At 44.0% G+C, this 21311-nt stretch overlaps 1 protein-coding gene across 3 annotated transcripts in view; it reads right to left on the bottom strand.

Annotated features, from left to right (window-relative positions):
* The window catches only part of daam2 (dishevelled associated activator of morphogenesis 2), a 397811-nt gene that overhangs the window by 23088 nt on the left and 353412 nt on the right, over nt 1–21311 (bottom strand). For all 3 annotated transcript variants that reach the window (XM_063040647.1, XM_063040649.1, XM_063040648.1), the window contains one exon: nt 136–306. In XM_063040647.1, the coding sequence (XP_062896717.1) occupies nt 136–306 (171 nt within the window). The remainder of the gene's footprint in view (nt 1–135; nt 307–21311) is intronic.

Here is a 21311-nt window from a genome sequence, read left to right as displayed (position 1 = left end):
CATTTCACCCACTCCCAGCATTTGGGTTAATTGTCAAACAACTAAAATCCACTGTGGATTTATCCCCTCCTCCAGCAATATCTAACAGGGAAGGATCAAAGCAAGGCCCCCCCACCCACCCAGGCACCTTCTCACCATGGCTTCCATGCGAGCCCTGCGCTCCTCTTCCTCCTTCTTCCGCCTCATGTTCTCCAGGTCCTGTTTAGCCTCAGCAAACGATTGCAGGAATGTGTCAAAAATGCCAAAGAATTCGTCTGGCTGCACCTTTCCATCTTCCTCGCTGAAGTGTTTCAGCATCTTGGAGTACTATCAAAGGAAAGACAGGCAGAGCTTTGAGTGACAGCTTCTAGGCAGTTTCAACAAATGGAAGCAAAAGATCTGTGGTGGTGGCATTATTTATAATTCAGCCTTTCACAAAACTCCCCCATAAAAATCACAGAATAGTTAAAGGACGTAGAGGCCATTCGCTCCATCAAGAACCTACTGCAGCAATCCCATCAATCAGCTCTTTCTACATGGCCCTGTCTATTGCAAGGCCTGGTCGATGGTTTCTGCTTTGACATGCAGTGGGCTGTAGATCAGAATACCTCCTGGGATAAGAATGCTTTCCCTCAGACTCTCCCTTTGCATCTTATGCCCACAATATTAAATTTGCATCTGGTTCCTGAACCATTGGATAATAGGAATAACATATTAATTTATTCACTTTTGGGATCCAGGAGCCCACCTTTGGTTTCATAGTCATAGTCATACTTTATTGATCCCGAGAGAAATTGGTCTTCGTTATAGTTGCACAATAAATAATTAAATAGTAATAAAACCATAAATAATTAAATAGTAATATGTAAATTACGCCAGGAAATAAGTCCAGGACCAGCCTATTGGCTCAGGGTGTTTGACCCTCCAAGGGAGGAGTTGTAAAGTTTGATGGCCACAGGCAGGAATGACTTCCTATGACGCTCAGTGTTGCATCTCGGAGGAATGAGTCTCTGGCTGAATGTACTCCTGTGCCCAACCAGTCCATTATGTAGTGAATGGGAGACATTGTCCAAGATGGCATGCAACTTGGACAATATCTCCCATATTTACAGTATACATTACCTTATGACTTCAGAGGCCATTTGGCCTATCAAGTTAATTCCAACTCTCAGAGCCATCCCATTCACTCACTGATTTCCTTGTATTCTGCTTTCTCTCAGCCCCTGATTCTCAGAAGTGTCAGTCAGATGGCGGGGGGTGTAATTTACAGCAGCCAACTCTGATGTCTTTTGGATGTGGGTGGAAATTGAAACACCTGGACAAAATCCATGTAGTCGCTGGGGGAACGTGCAAACTCCACATAGAGAGCACAGGAGGTCAGGGTTGATCTTGAGTTGTTGGAGCATTGAGGCGGTGGTATTTCCCATTGCAGATGTGTACCATTCCATAAATTCAGAACCAACCGATCAGGAAAGGGGGGGCAGATTTCCTTCCCTGGTGAACTCTAGTAAACCAGTTGGGTTTATATGACAAGGCGGGTTTTGCATGACTTCCATTTTTGATGCTTAACTTTCATTCAAGATTTATTTCATAAACACACTAAGTGACCACTTTATTAGGTACATCCTGTACCTCATAAAGTGGCCACTGAGTGTATGTTCATGGTATTTAGCTGCTGTAACCCATCCACTTCACGATGTGCTTGACGTGATATGCATTCAGGGATGCTCTTCTGTACATTACTTCTGTAATACGTGGGAATCTGAGTTACTGTCAGCTTGAGCCAGTCTGGCCATTTTCCTCTGATGTCTCTCATTAACAAGGCATGTTTGCCCACAGTGCTGCCTCTCACTGCTTTTTTTTGCACCATTCACTGTTCTAGAGACTGTTGCTCATGAAAGTTTCAGGAGATCAGCAGTTTCTGAGATACTCAAACCACCCTGTCTGGCAGCAACTGCTGAAGACCGAATCTGATTCACTGATACCCTTCAGGGAAGGAAATTTGAGAGTCTTACCAATTCTGAGGCTAAATGTGGTTCCAGGAACACCAATGTGGTTCATTGTTCACTGCCTAACAAGCCACTCAAATGTTGAATGCTCTTCACCGCCTTCCCATGGGGGATTTAGGGATGGAGAAAAAATGTTGGCCTTACTAGCGGTGTGTAGATCTCAAAGATGTGATATTAAACTGATAAATCACATTCATTATGTCTGACCAAGGAAGAATCCATGTCCTTGGAGCATGGACTTGAGGTGTTTAGCATTTTTGAACATTCAAAGCCATTGGGCCCATCACGCCAGCGTTGTCCATCAAGCACCCCTAAACCTGCATTAATCTTTATTTTATCCTGCCTGTATGCCCATCAGTTCCCTCAGTCTGTACCATCCATCTATCAAGTGGAGGCAATTTGCTGTGGTCAATGACCTTCCAACCAGCACATCTTTGGGAACATGAGAAAAAACCAGCGTATTCAGAGGAAACATGCACAATTACCACCTTCTCACGCAGCACATTCCAGATTCCAACCACCATATGAGTAAAAAGAAATATTCCTCACATCCCTTCCAAACTTCTTAATCCTTATCCGAAATATATGTTTGAAAATAACACCACATCTGCTGATTCCTTTAATGCCATAATATATTTCTTTAATATCGTATACTCAGTGGCAGAGCATACTAACCACACATTAGTCACAATATACAATTAACTAACTTTCTAAGCAGAATACAATGCAGTGGTATGGCTATATTGACTAGTGATGAATTTCTGGACAGATATATCTTTAAGACCTTAACATAAGGATTATTTTTTGTGTCACTCTACTGGGAAACTGAGTAGCTTATGCCAAAATCATTAGAAACAAAAGTGTGATGTTTTAAAAAGTTAAAGTCTCTTTATGCAGAAGTGGAGGGTTGACACTGATTTAAAATGATCTGTTTTAGTTATAAACCTATTTTCATCTGTTTTAGTCAAACTTGGCCAAGCATCTCCCTTTAAATATAGCAATGACAATTTATTTTTAAAGAAAAAACTTGTCTCCAAAATGCTGGCTGCTTGGCAGCTTGCCCTGTTTTGTATCAGAATAGTATTCTGCTACAAATGAATGCATTCCTACAAAAACACAAGAGAAATAAACTGACCAAACAGGCTCAACTTTGAAGCAAAAAATAAGCTGCTGGAGAAATTCATTGGATCAAGCAACATTTGTGGAGGCAAAGAAATAGTTGATGAATTATGTCAGGACCCTGTTTCATGTTTTTAGATCCTCTAGCAATTTGTTTGGCACTCCAGATTCTAGCATCTTCGCTCTCCCAAGCCTCATCTTGGGACTAGCTTTGCATTAGAGGTGCTGTTAACATCTGGAGCAGGAGTTCCCAAACTTTTTTATTCCATGGATCCTTACCGTTAACTGAGGGGTCCATGGACTGAGGCTGAGAAACCCCAATCTAGAGGGAGTGCAGTACAGATTTGTGATTGCATTCATGCTCTTTCTAGAGTCCTTTCAGCCCATCAGATCCATGCTGACCTTTTTTGTCGATTTACACTAATCCCAATTGTCTGCATTAGGACTGTCTCCTTCTAAACTTTAGTTAGGTAATTGTCATTCTAAATGCCTCTTAATAATTGTATCTGATTCCACCTACATCTTTGGCAGTGAGTTCCAGATATAAACTACTTTAAAAACCTCAGCCCCGAGATTCCCTATAGAAACTCTTTCCTCTCACCTTAAACCAATGCCTGGAGGAGAATCACAGAGAGACAAGTGGAAATGCTAGTACTTTGGACTTCAATTGACAATAGCAGTCACTGTACAAAAGATTTACTAGAACCTCAGCAAAACAGACTTGAGTGGTTCTTGGAACATGGTAAGGCAAAAACTCCTTTCAAATAAAGCGGTTTTCAAGCCAATTCTACAATTCTTTCATAGTCAATAGGAAAACATTATCTTCAGCCAACTAGCATCACTTCACAAGGACCTCTTGTTGGTTATAGAACTGTGTCATTTAGTGGTCATCAAACTTGGCCGCTGTATTCTAAAACCACTGCCCTCTCCCACACCACTCTCTGTGGTTAGCAAGTAACAGCACATCAAAGTTCAAAGATAGAAAGATGTGAGCTACGGCCCGACTCATAATCAGAACATAGTGTCTTAACCCACATATTAACAATATCATGAGTCTGCAAAGCTCTGAGATGCTGCGGGGTCTCAGTGTCAGGTGCGTGGTTCACAAAAGGCTAGCGTGTAGGTTATGGCAAGTAATGATTTTCAAAATGTATTGAATGGGAATTAAGAAGAAGAGGTGTTAAATATCGATTATGTAGGCATTTCTGAGATCACATCTGGAGAGCTGTGTACAGTAATGGTCTCCTTATTAAAGGAAATATGTCATTGCATTGGAGGCAGTTGATAAAAGTTTTACTGGATCAGGACCTAGAGTAGGTAGGCTAGTATCCTGGAAAGGTAAATTTGTAATTTTTTTATTGTTGTCGCATGTGCTGAGGTACAGTGAAAATTTTGTTTAACATGCCATCCATACAGATCATTTCTTCACACTGGTGCATTCTGCATAACAAAATGCAGAACATAGTGTTACTGTTATAAAGAAAGTACAGTGTAGCTTGACAACAATGTGCAGGGGGCCATGATGAGGTCAATTGTGAGGTCAAGAGTCCATCTTATCGTGTTTATAACAGTGGCATTGAAGCTGTCCTTGAGGCCGGTGGTACAAATATTCATACATTTGTGTCTTCTGCCTGACGAGGTGGGGAGAAAGACGAATGCCCAGGGTCAGTGGTTTCTTTGATCATGTTGGCTGGGTTACTGAAACAGTGAGAAGTGTAGTCAGAGTCCATGGAGGGGAGTGTGGTTTCCATGATGTGCTGAGATGTGTCCACAACTCTCTGTAGTTTCTTGCAGTCTCGAGCAGAGCAGTTGCTACACCATACCATGATGCATTCAGATAATTGGAAAGGCGAGGCTTGTATCCGCTGGAGATTAGATGATTAACAGGAGACTTGATTGGATGGATTTTGACGGAACGGATGCAGAGAAGGAATGTGTAGGAAGTAGAGGAGGTTTGGTAGAAGAAGTGTCGGAGGGGGCAGTGCAGGGGGTGGTTAATGTTCATGTGTGAGAGATGATAACCGGGAAATAGGGGAGGGAATGGGACTGAAGTGAGTCAGCCTGGACTCCACAGCCAAATCATCTTCTGTGTATGAAGGAAACATGAGAATACTTGAGAAACAGAAAGCTAAGTCAGCTGAGATGTTACAGATTATGCAGCTACTGAACAAGCAATATAAACAGAATGTTGTTCCTCACTGCATACAGAACAGACTGGCTCTCTGCAGAGAACTCCAGATAATTTTGCCTGGAAATCTCACTGAGTGCAGGGCCATACGTGATATGTTTCTTGACCCACATCACTGTTTCATTTCCAGCTCCATATGTGAATCAATTATTGCATAACTGTGCAATCAAGCACAGAGAAGTATGTTTCACAAGGAGGCCATTCAGCCAATATGCACATGCTATCGCACTCTATCAATAGCTCTGCAGGTTTTGGTTCAGGAGTGCCCTAGAGGCATGTTGTTTTCAGTTCTGGATTCTGATAGGGTAATGGGATCCCCAAGGAGTACAGTCAGAGCAAAGCATGGGCTTTAGAAGATCCTGGAAGTTATGTCTGAGAGCTTCAAGCTCTTACATGTCAAAATCACCCACCATTTGTCCTTGTCCGGCCACATGAACACCAACCACGGCTTAGAAAGCACACCACACACTTACTTCTTCATTTGACTCTTACCATTTTTAAAAGATGCACCTCACAGCTTAGTATGATAATTGTTCTACCCCAAGGCTGCAAGAAATTGCAGATTTGTGAAAGCAGCCCAGTCCATAACAAAAACTGGCCTCCCCTCCACTGACTCCGTTGACCAGTCTCGCTGCCTCATGGAAGTGGCCAGGGTAATCAAAGGTTCCTCAAACCCTGGTCACTCTCTTTTCTTTCCTCTCCTGTTGGACAGAAGATACTACAGCTTGAGAGCTCAGCCCATCACAGTCAAGGACAGCTCGTAGCCCATTGCTATCTGGCGTAAGTACTCAAATGGGAAACCAGTACAGATAAAGGCATGCTTAGAGATGTGCATTGGACTGATATTAGCCAGTTTCAGCACGGCAATTATTAATATCTACGTAACTTTTAAGAGTCAATAACTTCTATGTCTGGAGTCTGCTTAAACCGGAATATGTAAGGAGGGCAGATTACATCCCTCTCTAGAGAGCCACAGTTTCATTTCAACAATAATGCACCAATGTTACTTGAATCAACAAGCAAGATGCTAGAGGAACTCAGCAGATCAAGCAGAATCTATGGAGGGAAATGGACAGTCAATGTTTTAGGTCAAAACCCTTCATCTGGAGACTGTCCAGAAAAAGGGCCTTGACTCAAACTGCCAATTGTGTCCTGCTGAAGGGTTTCGGCCCGAAATGTTGACTGTACTTTTTTCCTTAGATACTGCCTGACCTGCTGAGTTCCTCCAGCATTTTGTATATGTGTGCTCAGATTTCCAGCATCTGCGGATTTTCTCTTGTTGGCATTTGTGTTTCTCATTTATAAAATAATCTCTAAACAATCAAATAATTTAAATAAGCTTTAAAATCTATCTCTTAATTCCAGATTGTTAACCAGATGCAAATTTTACACCTGGCACAGTAGCGTTGCTGGTTTCAGTTGTTAAGATTATCACTTGCGCTAGTTAACAACAGTGCCACCTGAAATGTCCTTGAGCCCTGGAGTACAGAGAGGTGCAGCATGGAAACAAGCCCTTTGGCCCATCCAGTCCGTACTGCTGATCGACCACCCATTCACACCAATCCTACATTAATCCTGTTTTTATTCTTCCCTCACCCTCATGAACTCCTCCAACGTTCTGCCATTCACTTGGGCAATTAACCTCTAACCTGCATGCCTTTGGAACTCGGGGGAGACCACAGCAAACCTATACAGTCACAGGGAGAATGTGTAACCTCCACCAGACAGTACTGGAGGTTGGGATTGAACTTGGGTTTATGGAATTGTGAGACAATTCAAAGTAACTTTATTATCAAAGTACAGATATGTCACCATATACAATCCTGAGATTCATTTTCTTGTCGACATTCACAGTAAATACAAGAAACACAATAGAATCAACAAAAGGCCAGCTCCAACAGGATAGGCAAACAATCAATGTGTAAATATAAAAAGAAAACAAATAAATAATAATCAATAAACAAGCAATAAGTATCAATAACATGAGATAAATAGTCCTAGGAAGTGAGTTGACAGGTTGTGGGAACTGTTCAGTGACGGGGTGTGAAGTTATCCCCTTTGGTTCAAGAGCTTGATGGTTGAGGAGTAATAGCTGTTCCTGAATCTTGTAGCATGGGTCCTGAGGCTCCTGTACCTTCTTCCTGATTGAAGCAGCAACAAGAGAACACGGCCTGGAAGGTGAGGGTCTTTGATTTTGGAGGACGCTTTCCCGTGGCAGTGCTCTGCGTAGAAACGCACTGTGGTGGGGAGGGCCTTACCCGTGATGGACTGGGCCATATCCACCTGATTTTGTAGGCTTTTTTTGTTTCAGGGCATTGGTGTTTCCATACCAGGCTGTCATGCAACCAGTCAACATACTCTCCACCACACATCTATAGAAGTTTGTCAAACGTTTAGATGACATGCCGAGTCTTTGCAAGCTTCTGAGAAAATGAAAGTGCTGCTGTGCTTTCTTCATAATGGCAGTTACATGCTGGACCCATGACAGGTCCTCTGAAATGATAAAAGCAACAAGTTTAAAGTTGCCGACCCTCTCCACCTCCGAGCTGCCGATGAGAATTGGCTCCTGGATCTCCAGTTTTCTCCTCCTGAAGTCAATACTCCACTCCTTGGTCTTGCTGACATTGAATGAGAATAGCTCTACAAGCAGCGCCACTGTGCTTTCATGCTCTCCTACAAGTATCGCTATATTCTCCATGACTTATTTCTGGCACTACCTTGAAAATGTGGCTACAATTAGCTGAGGTCATCACCTTTATCTAATTGTGCCTGGCTGGGAGAAATTCCTTTCTGCCAAGTAACTACTTCAAGAGCAACTCAGTCATTTGCAGATTCTTTGACCAAGGACTGAAGCCTTTGTGCATATGTCAACAGTTGTCTAAAAAAAAACAAGCCTTCTATTTATAACACAGTCTGGTGCGGGAACTGTGTGAATTTTTTAAGACCAATTTATATATAGCTCTACTGCTGTGATGTAATTGTGATCCTTCACCTCTGAACACTGGGTATAACCACAGTCCAGACAGATGAAAGCCTCCAGTGTCTGAAGCTTGAATGTATCCCTCATGGAATGAGTCCCAACTCGATAACTTGTGGGCATGCCATTACATCACAAGCTGGCACTCACAATGAGAGCCTGATGTCATGCTCAAATATATGACCCTGGTGTGATTTTCCAACCACACATCTGCACAAGACATTACAATGACAATTTCCCCCTCTGTAACATTGTCCAACTCTGTCCATGCTTCAGCTCATCTGCTGTTGAAACCCCCATCAACCACACAAGAAAATAGACGCAGGAGAAGGTCACCAGGTTCCTCAAGCTTGTTTGGCCACTTAATGTGATTATGACTAATCTGTAAACACAAGAAATTCTGCATCCCTTTTGCCAATCAACTGTCCAGCTCTTGGCTCCATATCATTTTGGATCTCCCCCTCCCCCTCCCACTTTCAAATCTCTTACTAACTCTTCCTTCAGTTGGTCCTGATGAAGGGTCTCGGCCCAAAACATCGACTGTACCTCTTCCTAGAGATGTTGCTTGGCCTGCTGCGTTCACCAGCAACTTTGATGACTAATCTGTGCTGGCTTCAACTCCTCCTCTGTGCCAACCCTTAATTTCCTAATCTTATAAAAATGTATTTCCCTCTTTGAATATCTCCAGTAGTCAAACCTACACAATCGACGGCAGCAGTCTATTCAGAGATTCATCATCCCCAGTTTCACAAGACCACCCCCTTCTGAATCTGTCCCTTTGTTTGCAACTCTTCCATTAGCTGAACTGTTTCAACCATGCCAAGCCCTTTTTATATCTTTTAGTAAGATTGTTCATCCATTTGTTCGTTAATGCCATGTCTAGTGATGTGGGTGATCATGGTCTTTCCAGGACAATGATTGTTCTTGGGAAATTTTTCTGCAGAAGTGGTTGGGCATTGCCTTCTTCTGGACAGTGTCTTTACCAGAGGGGTGACCCCAGCCATTATCAATACTCTTCAGAGACTGTCTGCCTGGCATCAGTCGTCACATAACCAAGACTTCTGATATGCACCAGCTACTCATACGACCATGACTTCATGTGACCCTGATTGGGGGCTAAGCAGGTGCTACGCCTTGCCCAAGGGTGACCTGCAGGCTAGCGGGGGGAAGGATCGCCTGAGACCTCCCTTGGTTGAGACGTACTTCTCCACCTTGCCACCCACTTGACCCAAGGGATACAGATACTTGAGATGGAATAACCCTCTTATCCCAGTAGGCATTATAGCTTGGTATGGTAATTCAAGTGTGCTGGAATGTAAGGAGCTGCAAAAGGTAGTGGAGACAGCCCAGTACAACACAAGAACTATCGGTAGATCACATCAATTTTTTGTTTTGCTGCAGATTTCTGACATCTGCAGTCTCATGTGTCTCTGTAAAGAATCTTTTTTCCCATGCCTTAAAAATATCAAAGATGCTATTTCCACAACTCTTTTAGGGGAAGAAGTTTAATTTATTTAGGGATACCCCACAGTAACAGGCCTTTTTGGCCTAACGAGCCAGCGCTGCCCAATTACACCCACGTGGCCAATCAATTTACTAATCTATACATTTTTGGAATGTGGGAGGAAACCAGAGCACCTGGAGGAAACCCATGCGGTTACGGGGAAAAAGTACAAGCACCTTACAGACAAAGGCGGAGCTGAACCTAAGTTGCTGGCACTGTAATAACTTTATACTAACTGCTATGTTACTATGACCCCCCTCCCCCAGACTCATTGAAAGAAAAGATTTTACCTTCAGTTTGTCTTAAATACTTAAAAAAAATGTGACCCCTAATGCTTATTCTCCAGCAAAATGATACATCCTCTTACATATTAAATCTCTTCAGAATCTTATAGCTTTCTGGAAATTTCTTTCCCCGGCACAGCATGAACACATGGTCCTTTAGAAATGGCACAAAGCAGAAGTAGGTCAGGTGTGGAAGGAAAGATAGAGTTAATGATTCAGGATGAAGATCCATCATCAGACAGAGAGAAGCAAAATAGCTTTAAGGAGCAAAGAATATGTCAGGAGGGATGGATAGGACAAAGGAAATCTCTTGGATAGGCTTGGGCCCAGGTGGCTATGGGAATGGAGGTGCTGACTCAGCTCCTTCTTCCTCAGATGCTGCCTCACCTGAATACTCCAGGCATTTTCTGTCTTCGTTTCAGATTTCCAGTATCTTTAATTTTTAAAAAAATTCTTTATTACTCCTGACAACAGGCATTAGGTAAAAAACTGCACTGGGTGTTTCACAACCGTCTTAGAACATAGAGCATAGCACAGTACAGCGTGGGAACAGCACTTCAGCTCACAGAGTGTACTGAGCTCATTAAACGTCTAACTAAATTAGTCCACCCTGCCTACACAAGTCTATATACCTCTATCCTCTGCATATTCATCTGCTTATCTAAGAGCCTCTTAAACATTTCTGTTGTATTTGCCTCCACTACCAACCCTGGCTGCGCATTCCAAGCACCTAGTGCTCACTGTGTAAAGTATTTGGCCTGCACTTCTCCTTTGACTTATACTCTCTCACCTTAAATGCATGCCCTCTATTTTTGGACACTTAGACTTTGTGGAAAAGATGCCAATTGTCTATTCTATCTATGCCTCTCATATTCTTACAAATGTCCATCAGATCTTCCCTCTGCCTCTTCCTCTCTAGAGAAAACAACCTAAGTTTTTCTAACCTCTCCTTAGAGCACCGGCTCACAAATTGAGGTAAAGAGAAAGGTTTTAAGAAGGGAAGTCAAGTTGAGAGGCAGAGATTTAAGGAGGGAGTTCCAGAGTTCAGAACTTTGCCTGTTGAAGGCTGTCAATGGTGGAGCGACGGAGACAAGGAATGTACAAGAGGCCAGGGTTACAGCAGAGTATTTTAATATTAGTTTTCCATTCTCTGATTTTACTCACTCTAGATTTACAGCCAAGTGTCACAACTAATGTGTCAAGGCTGCCCAGATACAATCTCCCACTGTGCTGAACACTGGAATAACATTAGTTATTGTACAGCCTGCCGGAAGCATGTACTAACCTGTGTTTTCATTCTGGCGGCCTGAAAACACTAAGGTTTCTGCAGATGGGGCACCAGAAGCGTAGAGCTTACAGGGCTGCTACAGTGACTCAGCTGTGCTGAGTTCAAACCCAGCCATGGGGAAATTGGCAGACTGCGTTCAGTAGGAATAGCCAGATCAGAGAGTAGGCAGCTGCTCGATAAAAGGGAAATAAGGGACATAGAACACAGGAGCAGACCCTTTGGCCCACAATGTTATATTAAACCAATTAAATTAGTAAACAAATAGCTAACTAAACTAATTTCTTCTGCCTACACAATGTCTATATTCCTTCATTTCACTCAATATTCATGTGCCTATCTAAATGTTTCTTAAAAGTCCCTAATTTATTTGCCTCTACCACCACCCTAGGCAGCACATTCCAGGCATCCACCACGCTGTGCGCAAAACATTTGCCTCTCACATCTCCTTTGAACTTATCCTCTCTCAGCTTAGATACATGCCCTCTGGTATTACACATTTCAACCCTTGGGAAAAGATATTGTCTGTTTACTCTATCAATGTCTCTCATGATTTTACAAACTTCTATCAGATCTCCCCTCAGCCTCTGCTGCTCCAGACAAAACAACCCAAATGTGTCCAAACTCTCATACAGGCACATGCCCTGTGATCCATGCCGCATTGTGATAAACCTCTTCAGCACCTTTACCAAAATCCCCACCTCTTTGTTCAAATGCATGCCATATGCCTTCTTAACCACCCTGCCAATGTGTGCAGCCACTTTCAGGGAGCTATGAACTTGGACCCCAAGATCCCTCTGCTCATCAGCACTGCTAAAGGTCTTGCCTTTTTTTTGGTCCGGTAAGATGGCAGCATGCTCGGGCACAGCAGCCTCTTTGGGTCTAAACAAAGGTGTTATTGTTATATCTTTTGCATCTCTCTTACGATTGCACAACTCTGCTGGGTACAAGAACATCGAGCTCCGCAGATCTACCCTTCTGGCAAGTTGCTGGATAGCGGTGGAGCTGGACTTGTTGCGCGCTGTGATGCAGCCTGCTTCAGCTATCCAGGGAAAAAGAGGTCAGAGGTGGTGTGTGGATGGTGTGGGATTATCTTTGATGTTTTGGTTGTGATTGCAAGACCCTGTTGCACATTGGCAATGTAGAATACTGCAAGTCCAATTCACTGGTTTATCGGCGAGGCAAACAGCGAAGGAGCTGCGTGGCCTTGGTTATAGCATGGTCCAGGCCCTCTTGCCTTGTGGTGGGGGGGGGGGGGGTCACCTGTTCCGGTTGCCAGGGAAGAAAACTCTAGAGCTGGCTGTGTGGTACTGGATTCTCTACTGGGTCAGGGACTGGTCCCTCCCATCAGTGGTACCCTCCAGTGTTCGCTCAGTAGAAGATAAACTGGATTGCGATATGAGGAACTGCTGTGGGCTTGTTCTTGCAGAAACGCGGCTCCAGGACAATGTCCATTGCACCATCAATCCACAGGCCATGACCCTCAGAGACTTGGGCTATATTATTATATTTCTTTGTAAATGTATGCCTTCTCTGCTGTCATTATTAGATATGCTATGTGGTGTGTGTGACTGTTGGTACTGTGTTTTGCACCTTGGCAGCAGAGGAATGTTGTTTCATCTGGCTGTACTCATGTGTATGGTTGAATGACAATTAAACTTGAACTTGAACTTGACAGTGTATTGTCTCTTTACATTTGATCTACCAAGGTGCAACACTTCACGTTTAGCCAGGTTAAATTCCATCTGGCGATTCTCCACCCATAGTTGCAACTGATCTATATCCTGCTGTCTTCTTCGCCAGTCTTCTACAATATCCACAACACCACTAATCTTCATATCATTTGCAAACTTACAAACATACCCATCTACATTTCATCCAGGGCATTTACATACATCATAAACAGCAGAGATCCCAGTACTGATCAAAGACCTCCAACCAGAATAAGTCTCTTCAACCACAACCCTCTACTTTCTTTGGGCAAGCCAGTTTTGAATCCAAATAGCCAAATCACCATGGATCCCATGCACCTCAATCTTCTGGATGAGCTTTCCATGAGGGATCTTGTCAAATGCCTTATTAAAATCCATATAGGCAGCATCCGCAGCTCAATCTTCATCAATCATCCTCAACATCTTGTCAAAAAACTCAGTCAAGTTAGTAAGACATGACTTGCCCTGCACAAAGCCATGCCAGCTCTCTCTAATTAGGCCATAGTTTTCTAAATGTTCGTAAAGCCTTTCCCCAAGAATTCTCTCCAGTAATGTCCCTACCATTGACGTGAGGCCTATCAGTTTATAGTTTCCAGGACCCTCCCGGGTTCCCTTCTTGAATAATGGAACAACAAAAGGAATAAGGGTTTCTATGGGAAAGGAAGAAATTGTGTTGTGGTCATCTCAGGGTGGATAATCGAAAGCAGCTGATCACATGACCAAACTGCTCGCCCAACCAGAGTGCTTGATTAGCATTAGGACTCTCAAAGGATTGCCTCATTGTATGGGAAGGTGTGAAGAGATATGAGTTATTATCTGTCCCCTCACTGTCTGTGATTGCTAACACAGAATATGACCAAAGGGCTGCTGCAAGGGACAAATACCAGGTGGGATATTATGGAAATAGAAGCCACCAAAACCTTAGAACATAGGACATAGAATATAGTACAGCACAGTACAAGCCCTTCAGCCCACAATGTTGTGCCGACCCTCAAACCCTGCCTCCCATATAAGCCCCCACCTTCAATTCCTCCATATACCTGTCTAGTAGTCTCTTAAATTTCACTCATATATCTGCCTCCACCACTGACTCAGGCAGTGCATTCCATGCACCAACCACTCTCTGAGTAAAAAACCTTCCTCTAATATCCCCCTTGATGGCACTTACAAAAATGGGTTTATCTTTCAATCACAAAAGGACAGAATGTATGGTGATATTTATAGATATGTAAAAAGGAAAAGACTGGTAAAGACAAATGTAGGTCCCCTGCAGACAGAAACAGGTGAATTGATTATGGGGAGCAAGGACATGGCAGACCAATTGAATAATTACTTTGGTTCTGTCTTCACTAAGGAGGACATAAATAATCTTCCAGAAATAGTAGGGGACAGAGGGTCCAGTGAGGTGGAGGAACTGAGGGAAATACATGTTAGTAGGGAAGTGGTGTTAGGTAAATTGAAGGGATTGAAGGCAGATAAATCCCCAGGGCCAGATTGTCTGCATCCTAGAGTGCTTAAGGAAGTAGCCCAAGAAATAGTGGATGCATTAGTGATAATTTTTCAAAACTCGTTAGATTCTGGACTAGTTCCTGAGGATTGGAGGGTGGCTAATGTAACCCCACTTTTTAAAAAAGGAGGGAGAGAGAAACCGGGGAATTATAGGCCGGTTAGCCTAACGTCGGTGGTGGGGAAACTGCTGGAGTCAGTTATCAAGGATGTGATAACAGCACATTTGGAAAGCGGTGAAATGATCGGACAAAGTCAGCATGGATTTGTGAAAGGAAAATCATGTCTGACGAATCTCATAGAATTTTTTGAGGATGTAACTAGTAGAGTGGATAGGGGAGAACCAGTGGATGTGGTATATTTGGATTTTCAAAAGGCTTTTGACAAGGTCCCACACAGGAGATTAGTGTGCAAACTTAAAGCACACGGTATTGGGGGTAAGGTATTGGTGTGGGTGGAGAATTGGTTAGCAGACAGGAAGCAAAGAGTGGGAATAAATGGGACCTTTTCAGAATGGCAGGCGGTAACTAGTGGGGTACCGCAAGACTCAGTGCTGGGACCCCAGTTGTTTACAATATATATTAATGACTTGGATGAGGGAATTAAATGCAGCATCTCCAAGTTTGCGGATGACACGAAGCTGGGTGGCAGTGTTAGCAGTGAGGAGGATGCTAAGAGGATGCAGGGTGACTTGGATAGGTTGGGTGAGTGGGCAAACTCATGGCAGATGCAATTTAACGTGGATAAATGTGAAGTTATCCACTTTGGTGGCAAAAATAGGAAAACAGATTATTATCTGAATGGTGGCCGATTAGGAAAAGGGGAGGTGCAACGCGACCTGGGTGTCATTATACACCAGTCATTGAAAGTGGGCATGCAGGTACAGCAGGGGGTGAAAAAGGCGAACGGTATGCCGGCATTTATAGCGAGAGGATTCGAGTACAGGAGCAGGCAGGTACTACTGCAGTTGTACAAGGCCTTGGTGAGACCACACCTGGAGTATTCTGTGCAGTTTTGGTCCCCTAATCTGAGGAAAGACATCTTTGCCATAGAGGGAGTACAAAGAAGGTTCACCAGATTGATTCCTGGGATGGCAGGTCTTTCATATGAAGAAAGACTGGATGAACTGGGCTTGTACTCGTTGGAATTTAGAAGATTGAGGGGGGATCTGATTGAAACGTATAAGATCCTAAAGGGATTGGACAGGCTAGATGCGGGAAGATTGTTCCCGATGTTGGGGAGGTCCAGAACGAGGGGTCACAGTTTGAGGATAGAGGGGAAGCCTTTTAGGACCGAGATTAGGAAAAACTTCTTCACACAGAGAGTGGTGAATCTGTGGAATTCTCTGCCACAGCAAACTGTTGAGGCCAGTTCATTGGCTATGTTTAAGAGGGAGTTAGATATGGCCCTTGTGGCTACAGGGGTCAGGGGGTATGGAGGGAAGGCTGGGTTCTGAGTTGGATGATCAGCCATGATCATAATAAATGGCGGTGCAGGCTCGAAGGGCCGAATGGCCTACTCCTGCACCTATTTTCTATGTTTCTATATTTCTATGTTTCTATCCAAAAAGAAGGAGAATCCTATCTGCAGACTGAAAATAAACATGGAAGACATAAAACAAATACAGAACTTTTGCTACTTAGGAAGCTGGGTGACATCAGATGGCAGGTGCGACATGGACATCAAAAGAAGAATAGGGATGGCAAAAGACACCTTTACGAGAATGAAGAGTATACTGACCAATACTAAACTAGGCATGACAACCCGCCTCAGAGTACTGAAATGTTATGTTTATCCAGTTATGTTATATGGATCAGAATGTTGGACAATATCTAGTAACATGTGGAAACGAACTGAAGCAGCAGAGATGTGGTTTTTGAGGAGGATGCAAAGAATACCATGGATGAAACAAATATCTAATGAGGATGTCATGAACAGAGCAAGCACAAAAAGAGAAATAATGTATGAGATGATGAAAAGGCAACGTAACTTCATTGGACAATTGGACATGTGATTAGGAAAGAGGAGTTAGAATGCATGGTAATTATGGTAAAGATTGACGGGAAGAAAGCAAAAGGAAGGGACAGACAAATGATGATGGAGACAGCAGCCAGAGAACTGGAAATGAATACCAATGAATTGATCCACTCGACCCAAAACAGGAGTGTGTGGGCCATGGCAGTCAAAGCTCAAACTGGGCTTGGCACCTGATGATGATGATGAAGGAAGCCTAAAACTAAAGGGCATAGGAGAAATTTAAGGATTACAGAGACAAGTTTTTCACATCGGGGTTGGTGCGCTTATGGAATGGGCGCCAGAGGAAGTGGTAGAGACTGGTACAATTACAACATTCAATAGACATTTAGACAAGCACACGAACAGGAAAGGTTTGGAGGGATTTAGGTCAAAAGCAGACAAATGCCATTAGTATAGATGGGCATTTTGGCCAGCATGGACAATTGGGTTAAAGAAACAATTTTATGCTGAATGATCCTAGCATTCAATGAATAACACATCTCAAGCACCAATTCACAGCCGTGCAGGTTATAGCTCTTCAGGTAAACATCAAACAATATTTTCCCTCCATTTCCAATCTAATTTTTCAAACTAGAAGTTAAGAATCTCCTCCCTGGCACTCAGATCTGTACTAATTACCTAATTCTAACGAGGATTGAATTAAGGTATAAATAAAACTAAGATCTACATTGAGAGAAGGGGAATGGTGAGAAAGGAGTCTGAGGTGATTAGTGGAATGCGGAAGAGTGTAAGGAGAAAGGAGAGGTGGAGTTGGGATGGATTTTCTCAATTGCCTTTACTTGCTCTCTAACTCTATGAAAAATGCTTTTTGATGCCCTGATGCAGTGGGAACGTCTCCTTTTGTCTGGTTGACCACACTCTAATGAAGACCCCCACCAAGACCACCCTGGTGTGGTGGGCGTAACAAACTTCTGTTGCTGTGGGTAGCCTAGCAACTCTGCCCAATCACATATCTCAATGCTGAAGTTACCTGGCAGCATATCATCATCAGCAGAAGAGCTGTGATTGTGCAGAGACAAGGAAAATACGAAGTACCGGGGTTAGATAATAAATCAACAGGCGCCATAGGTATTTTTTTGCTTTCCCTTCTGCCCCCTTCTAGGCCAGATCCAACAGTGCATCATTACCAAAGGAGTGCCTCCAATACCTCTAACAGTCCAGCATCTCCCAGACAATAGGACCGACAGCAGTGCAGCCACCAGCATGATGTAGCAACATTGCAGAGCAGTGTAGCATCATCACCAGTGCAGCACACAGCAATGCATCATTTCGATAGAGCAGCACCTCAACCCCAAACAAACCCCTAGCTAAACCTCTGGTAGCAGCAGAGGTACCGAGGAGCAGATTGGGAGGCAGACTTCGGAAAGGTGCAAAAATAACAGGATTGTTATCATGGGTGACGTTAACTTCCCTAATATTGATTGGCACCTGATTAGTTCCAAGGGTTTAGATGGGGCAGAGTTTGTTAAGTGTGTCCAGGACAGATTCCTGTCACAGTATGTTGACAGGTCGACTTGGGGGAATGTCATACTAGATCTAGTATTAGGTAACAAACCGGGTCAGGTCACAGGTCCCTCAGTGGGTGAGCATCTGGGGGAACAGTGACCCACCGCTCCCTGGCCCTTAGCATTAACATGGAAAAGGATAGAATCAGAGAGGACAGGAAAATTTTTAATTGGGGAAGGGCAGATTATGAGGCTATAAGTTTAGAACTTGTGAGTGTGAATTGGGATGATGTTTTTGCAGGGAAATGTACTATGGACATGTGGTCGATGTTTAGGAATCTCTTGCAGGATGTTAGGGATAAATTTGTCCCGGTGAGGAAGATAAAGAATGGTAGGGTGAAGGAACCATGGGTGACAAGTGAGGTGGAAAATCTAGTCAGGTAGAAGAAGGCAGCGTACATGAGGTTTAGGAAGCAAGGATCAGATGCGTCAGTTGAGGAATATAGGGTTGCAAGAAAGGAGCTTAAGAAGGGGCTGAGGAGAGCAAGAAGGGGGCATGAGAAGGCCTTGGTGAGTAAGGTAAAGGAAAACCCCAAGGCATTCTTCAATTACGTGAAGAACAAAAAGATGGCAGGAGTGAAGGTAGGACCGATTAGAGATAAAGGTGGGAAGATCTGTCTGGAGGCTGTGGAAGTGAGCGAGGTCTTCAATGAATACTTCTTTTCGGTATTCACCAATGAGAGGGAACTTGATGATGGTGAGGACAATATGAGTGAGGTTGATGTTCTGGAGCATGTTGATATTAAGGGAGAGGGGGTGTTGGAGTTGTTAAAATACATTAGGATGGATAAGTCCCCGGGGCCTGATGGAATATTCCCCAGGCTGCTCCACGAGGCGAGGGAAGAGATTGCTGAGCCTCTAGCTAGGATCTTTATGTCCTCGTTGTCCACAGGAATGGTACCGGAGGATTGGAGGGAGGCGAATGTTGTCCCCTTGTTCAAAAAAGGTAGTAGGGATAGTCCGGGTAATTATAGACCAGTGGGCCTTACGTATGTGGTGGGAAAGCTGTTGGAAAAGATTCTTAGAGATAGGATCTCTGGGCATTTAGAGAATCATGGTCTGATCAAGGACAATCAGCATGGCTTTGTGAAGGGCAGATCATGTCTAACAAGCCTGATAGAGTTCTTTGAGGAGGTGACCAGGCATATAGGTGTGGGTAGTGTAGTGGATGTGATCTACATGGATTTTAGTAAGGCATTTGATTTTACCGTGATCTGAATAATCACGGTAGGATTATTCAGAAAGTCAGAAGGCATGGGATCCAGGAAAGTTTGGCTAGGTGGATTCAGAATTGGTTTGGCTACAGAAAGCAGAGGGTCGTGGTGGAGGGAGTACATTCGGATTGGAGGGTTGTGACTAGTGGTGTTCCACAAGGACCGGTTCTGGGACCTCTACTTTCTGTGATTTTCAGTAACGACTTGGATGTGGGGGTAGAAGGGTGGGTTGGCAAGCTTGCAGATGACACAAAGGTTGGTGGTGTTGTAGATAGTGTAGAGGGTTGTCAAAGATTTCAGAGAGACATTGATAAGATGCAGAAGTGGGCTGAGAAGTGACAGATGGAGTTCAACCCGGAGAAGTGTGAGGTGGTACACTTTGGAAGGACAAACTCCAAGGCAGAGTACAAAGTAAATGGCAGGATACTTGATAGTGTGGAGGAGCAGAGGGATCTGGGGGTACATGTCCACAGATCCCTGAAAGTTGCCTCACAGCTGGATAGGGTAGTTAAGAAAGCTTATGGGGTGTTAGCTTTCATAAGTCGAGGGACAGAGTTTAAGAGTCGCGATGTAATGATGCAGCTCTATAAAACTCTGGTTAGGCCACACTTGGAGTACTGTGTCCAGTTCTGGTCGCCTCACTATAGTAAGGATGTGGAAGCATTGGAAAGGGTACAGAGGAGATTTACAGGATGCTGCCTGGTTCAGAGAGTATGCATTATGATCAGAGATTAAGGGAGCTAGGGCTTTACTCTTTGGAGAGAAGGAGGATGAGAGGAGACATGACAGAGGTATACAAGATATTAGGAGGAATAGATAGAGTGGACAGCCAGCACCTCTTCCCCAGGGCACCACTGCTCAATACAAGAGGACATGGCTTTAAGGTGTGACGAGAATACACATAGATAAGATGTTAGCTGTCCTGTGTGATCAGCAGTTGGTCTGCCACCTGTCTTCAAGAGAGAGATAAGGAACACAATGAAACAGTATCTGGAGATGTGTAATGAAGGGACGGGAGAGAGAGCTATCTGGAGCGGCTCCCCCTTTGAACCCTGAACTGTTTGAAGTGGTGGACAGGCGATGCCCCAGCAGGGGGATAAAAAGGGACAGGTTCGCTAAGGCAAAACACACATGACACCACGAGGTAACGAGACCCTGGAAGCGGTGCGCCTCTCACGAGTCGGTGGGAAGTATCGGACAACGCACAGGGTGGAAAGGTACGATCAGCGGGAACCCGGTGTGTGTCCGCCCTTGCTTGGGTGCCGGGTTCACTGCAGAGGATCGACCGCATCTGGAGGAGGGGTCACAGTCGGTGACCTCAGGTGACATCACCAAGGACCTGCCCAAAAGCTGCTTGTGAGCAATTATCGCCGGTCTGTGAGTGGAAGCCGTTTCTGAATGATCAGTCGTTCCCATTCTCTCTCTCTCTCTCCCCCCACGTTGTCCATCGCCATGGCAACGACTACTGCGAACTGAACTACTAAGTTGGACTGAACTTTGTGTCACTTTGAAATTGGTCATTTATCCCTAGACAACGATAGAGCTTGATTTGATGTTGTTATCTTAATTCTGTGCACGTGTGTTTATCATTGCTGAACTGTTGCATTTATTATCCTTTCGATTACTGTGTTGCTTGTTTCTTTAATAAAACTTTCTTAGTTCTAGTAATCAGACTCCAACTGAGTGATCCATTTCTGCTGGTTTGGCAACCCAGTTACGGGGTACGTAACAAAGGTAAGGGGTGGGAAGTTCAAGGGGGATATTAGAGGAAGGTTTTTTACTCAGAGAATGGTTGGTGCGTGGAATGTACTGCCCGAGTCAGTGGTGGAGGCAGATACACTAGTGAAATTTAAGAGACTACTAGACAGGTATATAGAGGAATTTAAGGTGGGGGGGGGTGGTTATATGGGAGGCAGGGCTTAAGGGTCGGCACAACATTGTGGCCGAAGGGCCTGTACTGTGCTGTACTATTCTATGTTCTATGTTCTAACC

This window comes from Mobula hypostoma, chromosome 2, assembly GCF_963921235.1.
Source record: "Mobula hypostoma chromosome 2, sMobHyp1.1, whole genome shotgun sequence".
Taxonomy (NCBI): Eukaryota; Metazoa; Chordata; class Chondrichthyes; order Myliobatiformes; family Myliobatidae; genus Mobula; species Mobula hypostoma.
Note: the sequence above shows the minus strand (reverse complement) of the source record. Positions and strands in the feature narration are given on the sequence as shown.